Raw genomic sequence first — 6,188 nt, 5'->3', positions numbered from 1 at the left:
TGCACCTGGACAACGGCCCCCACAGGGAGACCTCCTCCAACCCACGAGTCAGGAAGTCCCGCTCATGGTTAGTGTCTCTCTGTGTGTGTGTGTGCATGTGTTTGTGTGTGTGTGTGTGTGTGTGTGTGTGTGTGTGTGTGTGTGTGTGTGTGTGTGTGTGTGTGTGTGTGTGTGTGTGTGTGCACGTGTGTGTGTGTGTGTGTGTGTGTGTGTGTGTGTGTGTGTGTGCTGTCTGTGCATGTGTGTGTGTGTGTGTGTATGCTGTCTGTGCTTGTGTGTGTGTGTGTGTGTGTGTGTGTGTGCGTGCGTGTGTGTGTGTGTATGTGTATGTGCGTATGTGTGTGTGTGTGTGCGCGCACGCTGCCTGTGTGTGTATGAAACTTTGAACAGTTTTATTGATTTCGGTTGGAACTCAATTGTACATGGAACTGAAAGCGGTGATGATTCTGCTGACTCCGTGGTCATCTTGAAAGTGATTAGTCTTGAAAGCGTGTGGCCTCCGAAGGATAATCAGTTCATGTACTTTATAGAGCATTAGCATAGGCCCTCAAGATTTGGTAAAAATCTGTTGCCCCATTCAAAATGATTTGCACACACAAAAAACTGTGATGGGTCATTTGTCAAGCCTTCCTCGCCCGTCTCTCTCGCCACTCATTTCCTGTGGCCTCTCTAACGGCCCTGTCACACATAAAGGTACAAAACCCCTAAAAAATATATTTTTTTTTAAACTGTAATGGACCCACACGGCCCCATTTACAAATGGAACTTGGTTGAACCACATACGGCTAGCCTGGTAAACCAGCGCCACCCGCTGGACGCCAACATTTTCAGCTGCGAGTGGGTCTGGCCTCGGATCTGAGAACGTTTTGAACACTGTGCACTGAGTCTGGCAAAACCAATCACAACGCAGAATCAAAGCGGGCGGGGTTTTGAGGGAGTGACGACGAATCTCACAACAGCGTTGGGAAAGCAAATCAACGGCAAAGATCGCCGATTGGTCAGAGCACCGGCACGGTTTGAAAAAACAACAGGTTGTTCTCATCAACAATCTTCGGAAGTATCGTTCATCGGGGCCAGACTAAATTACTCCGGTCTCACATTTAGGCTGGTTTATCAGGCTAGCCTGCGGCAACTTCAGTAGGCGGAAGCATAATGAAATGAAACGACTGCGTATAATTTTAAGGAGTCTAGCACTTTAGTCTGTCCCCTCAGGCTCTGTCTCAGTATCCGTTGCTCCTTCCTTGAACTCCCTGTTACATTACTAGGGCTCAGGTGTTGGGGTAAAGCCCGTATTGATGCATGATGCCTTTTTTTTGCCCCAAGGCTAGATTCCTCAGTATTCCTCAGTACCATAGTTGCCTCCCGTGAGACCCTCCACCTACTATAGACCCTCCACTACCACCGTTAAAAATAATGCATTTAACACATTGTGTCCTGGAAACACATATACAGGTTTTTCAGGATTTTGAGATTTTAGCTGTTCTATTAATTTTGTGGGTATGTTAGAGCTGAATGAACACATGACAATGCAAGGGGAGGGTCTTGGCTTTTAAATGTCTCATTTCATGCTTGTATGTGCTTCAGAGACTGAGATATTTAGGATTTAATAGGAAGAGGGCTCCCTTTCCCAAAAAGGGCTTAGGACAAAATGAGTTAAAATATGTCCCAGTTCAGAACATATCATCACTGACTGGCAGAAACCTTGTATCTCCACTTTTTGTTATTTCTTCCATTTTTTTCCCCAAAACTACAATTTCCAGAGGAAAAAAACACAATTAAAAGTAGGTTTTAAATCTGTTATAAAACTCAAATAGACACGGAAGCTGAACAATTACTGGTGTGTGTGTGTGTGTGTGTGTGTGTGTGTGTGTGTGTGTGTGTGTGTGTGTGTGTGTGTGTGTGTGTGTGTGTGTGTGTGTGTGTGTGTGTGTGTGTGATTGTTTCTGAACAATTGGGATATGAGGTTTCTGCCAGACATCGACATTGTAGAGGATGTACAGTTGGCATCTCCAGATATTCAGTTTATTCAATAATTTTTTTCTTTATCTATTCTATTCCTGCCAACCTGCTGTGGCCCGCCCCACAGCATCCCCTCGTGCCCCCCCAGGGGTCCCCGACCCCACTTTGAAAACCACTGACCTAACTAGCAGCATCCGACATGAGTAGCAGAGCACTGTCATAATCTGATGGAATGAGGATGCCGCAGATTGGATTAGACCAGGATTAGCTTCAAAGGTGTCCAAGGGGTCGACAGAGCTGGGATTAATAGCATAAGGTTAGCGTAGCTGCGTAGGCCAATGCAGCTTTTGGTCATCGAGCTAACGGCTAATCCCTCCCTGCCCAACACTAACTGGATGGAGCTCCATAGCAGATAAAGGCAAGGCAAGGCAAGGCAAGTTTATTTGTATAGCGCATTTCCTACACAGGTGCAACTCAATGTGCTTCACAAAATGAACAAATGCAAAAAGAAAGAAAACAGGGAAGAAAGAAGGAAATAAATTAGACAAAGAACATTTAAAACATTAAGATAAAACATAAGGTAAAATGATAATAATAATAATAATAAAATAAAATAAAAAAGCCCGGGATATGCTTGCTGCGTGCTAATGGGTCTCCTGGAATTCAAATGTGGTCCCCTGAAATGTCTAGAAGTGAATAAATAATTTGTGTGACAGGACAGTGAAGATATGTAAGGAAGCGGACGGGGGAGAGCGTGAAGAGGAAGGGTCGGCAGAGGACCAGGGCCGGAATCGAACCCGGGTCGCCGGCGTAGTGACCTAGTGCCCTACCGTGTAGTCAACGACACGGCCAGGATAAACTAGCTTGACGTTAGTGTGACGGAGGTCATCTTGCACCTGTTCACCCCCCCCGGGGATCGAACGTGCGATCTCGTCAACTACAACGGTTTGGCAATGGGAGACACAGTACGATACCGCTGGGCCAAGAGACTAGTCTCTCGGCCCAACGGCACGAGACTGTATGAAGCTATCGGAGGGAGGTTTTACCAACGTTCCGGGCCAACTCTGTGCTAGTTAGCCTCCGTTACACTCTCCCCCTTAAACCTCACTCCCATCCCGGGTCAGCGGCACCACTGTGACGGAGGTCATCTTGCACCTGTTCACCCCCCTCGGGGATCGAACGTGCGATCTCGTCAACTACAACGGTTCGGCAATGGGAGACTCAGTACGATACCGCTGGGCCAAGAGACTAGTCTCTCGGCCCAACGGCACCAGACTGTATGAAGCTATCGGAGGGAGGTTTTACCAACGTTCCACGCCAACTCTGTGCTAGTTAGCCTCCGTTACATTAGGGCTGTAACGATATTGTATCGAACCGAGAAATCGTGATACACAGTCACGATCCTGTATCGTGATACAAGGAGGCAGTATCGTGGTCAGTGTTGGGAATAACGGCGTTTAAATAAACGGCGTTACTAACGCCGTTACATTTTTCAGTAACGGATAATCTAACTAATTATTCTTACTGTCAGTATAACGCCGTTACAATTTCATACACTCCGTTACTGCACGTTACTGTTTTAGGGTAGCCTATGCGTCGTCACCGTGCGTTCTATTAGGCCTACCAAAACCTCTCCATACGGTCATATGGCCACGTTCGCCGCTGCCATTCACCCAGTAGAAGTCAGAAAGAGGGACAGAATGAGTGTGTGTGTGCTGCTTGGTGAACAGTGTTTGTCTGATCCCAGGATTATTGCGTTTGCGTCCGGATAGGTGGCCACCCGCATCACCGGGGGCTGAATGGAGGGAGCGCAAGCTAACATTACCAGACCCACTTCTCTCACCCCTAATTCCTCCACCAATACCTGTATGGACACTACGACTGCATTCGCCACCACCACCGACTCACTTGAGATAGGATAAAGTCACCGAGTGAGTTTAAATGTGTGTGTGTGTGTGTGCTTAGAGAACATCCTTGCTTCGCATGTCGGCATCACTGCTTTCGGAAGTTTCGCCGCGGTAAACAAAGAGTGCTCGTCCGATCATTATCCTCCTCGTGAGATAAAAACGGTCCTTCAGAGTCAGAATAGGTAAATAACATGCTCAGAACTTCATCATGATTCAACTTCTCACTAACCACGATGAAATAGCTCGCTGATAGTTCGCTGATAACAACACAAACTCAACTCGCACGCTTCGAGACAAAGACGCAAAGTGGCTACTTCCGCATTTTGTGGTTGCGTCACAGGTCGCGTCTTTTACTGCTTCACGACTCTGTGAACTACAAAATGACGTAATCGTAGTCTTGTTTGAAAGGGTAGCATTTAGTAATAATTAAAATGTACTACATTTAGTAGTAATTTAAAGTTGGATTTAACATGCACATTTTCAGTTGAATTTAAATAAGCCTATTAAAATGTGTTATTTTCTTTTATAAAAAAAATATATATATATTTTGTCCATGGCTTTGGTTTATTATGTTGCAATAAATTGTTGTTTGTAACGTCACCTGTCTTTACCGTCCTTCTCTATGTTGTTTATGAAACATGGTCGGGGGGCGAGTAACAATAGTTACTTTTACTGGTAACTAGTTACTTTGATACCGGAGTAACCCAGGAAGTAACTCAGTTACTTTTTTGGAGAAGTAACTAGTAACTAGTTACTTTTTCAAAGTAACTTGCCCAACACTGATCGTGGTACGCCCTTTTAAAGTTTTGTTACCCATCAGTCAAGAAAACAATCACATGACATGAAGTGATAGTGCTTTCAAGCTTCAAATCATCATCACTATTACATTTAAACTTTTTCAAATTATTGGAAACCTCTTGTAACCTATTCAACCTACAAACTATCATAGTTTTTATTCATAATTTTATTTTATACTGTTGGCAACTGGGAAATCGTGGGGTGTATCGAACCGTAGGTCAAAGATCGTGATACGAACCGAATCGTGAGTTGAGTGTATCGTTACAGCCCTAGTTGACGTGTATCCAATATCGGCTGCTTTTGGTACATGGGTTCACCGTGTTTATAAACACGATGTTGTGAGGAAGGACAAGACACTGGCAGCCGATCATGTGAGCTAATTTTTCGACCGCCAGCGGTTTCCAACAATTAGAGGTCGAGTTTTGCGCAGCTAGTGTCACACAGCTAGAAAGAATTTTTTTTAAGAACCCATGTATAATCCAGTTTCCTATTTGTTGTTGTTTTCCTGTGTCCTCAGGTGCCAGACTCCGCCCGCCATGTCCTCCTCCGGCTCCACCCACTCTCTGGCCTCCTCCTCAGGGTCCCACAGCCTGCCGCATCCTCCCAGCGCCACGGCAACCAAAGTCCACCAATGAGGGCAGAGCAGAGGAACCTTCGTCTCTCTCCTCTTCTGTGCATCCTTGATAGAACCAGGAGGGGAGTAGAGTACCATAGATCGCAAATGAATGACCTTTAGGCTTTTAGACTCTCAAAAGGAACACATCCTTGTGCTGTGTCACGGTGTCAGATTCCCTCTGGAACCCTCAATAGGACATTGCCTCGCTGTCATGATTCTATTTAAAATACTCTTATCCTCCCCCATACACACACACACACACAGACACACACACACACATGCACACGGACACACACACACACACGCATGTACACACACACACGCACACACGCACACACGCACACACACACACACACACGCACACACGCACACACGCACACACACACACACACACAATCTCTCTGTTTTGCTTTGCTCTCCTCTCACATCTCAGGTCCTCTCAGATGGTCTTGAGATGACTTCAACAGTCAGCGGAAGCTTTTTTTTAAATCATGCATCCACTCTCACTAGCAGTCGTATCCTTTACTCCTAACAAATGAATGATGTTTACTGTACTGCAACCAGTGGTAACCAAAGTCCTGAATACGGATGCACCAACACCAGGTATCTACTTGTGCATAGAACCTTTTTCTCTCTCTGTTGCTCAGCCCGAGGCTAGATGGCGAGGTCAAGTAATGGATTATGGGAAGGCCTACCAAAGCCCGCTTCACAACCAAGAACCTGGAGGAGCGTTGAACGTCAAACTCTAGCTTTTATCAATGTCAAGTCAAGTCAACTTTTATTGTCAGTTTCTTCATTATGCACAGGTCATACAAGGAAATTGCAAATTACGTTTCTCTCTCTCTATACCATGAAGGACATAGACATGGACACAGGACTGACATTTGCAGACAATGTAAACTGAACTG

At 45.5% G+C, this 6,188-nt stretch overlaps 1 protein-coding gene across 1 annotated transcript in view; it reads left to right on the top strand.

The window, feature by feature from the left end:
• LOC134469411 (kinesin-like protein KIF3B) overlaps positions 1-5,569 on the top strand; it is a 41,275-nt gene extending 35,706 nt beyond the window's left edge. The window contains exons 8-9 of the mRNA XM_063223650.1: positions 1-67; positions 5,182-5,569. The exon at positions 1-67 is cut by the window's left edge and continues 118 nt beyond it. Of these exons, the coding sequence (XP_063079720.1) occupies positions 1-67; positions 5,182-5,299 (185 nt within the window). The 3' untranslated portion in view covers positions 5,300-5,569. The remainder of the gene's footprint in view (positions 68-5,181) is intronic.
• Positions 5,570-6,188: the final 619 nt, after the last annotated feature.

Source organism: Engraulis encrasicolus, chromosome 18 (genome assembly GCF_034702125.1).
Source record: "Engraulis encrasicolus isolate BLACKSEA-1 chromosome 18, IST_EnEncr_1.0, whole genome shotgun sequence".
Lineage (NCBI taxonomy): Eukaryota > Metazoa > Chordata > Actinopteri > Clupeiformes > Engraulidae > Engraulis > Engraulis encrasicolus.
The sequence above is the reverse complement of the archived record's forward strand: the minus strand, read 5'-3'. Positions and strand labels throughout refer to the sequence as shown.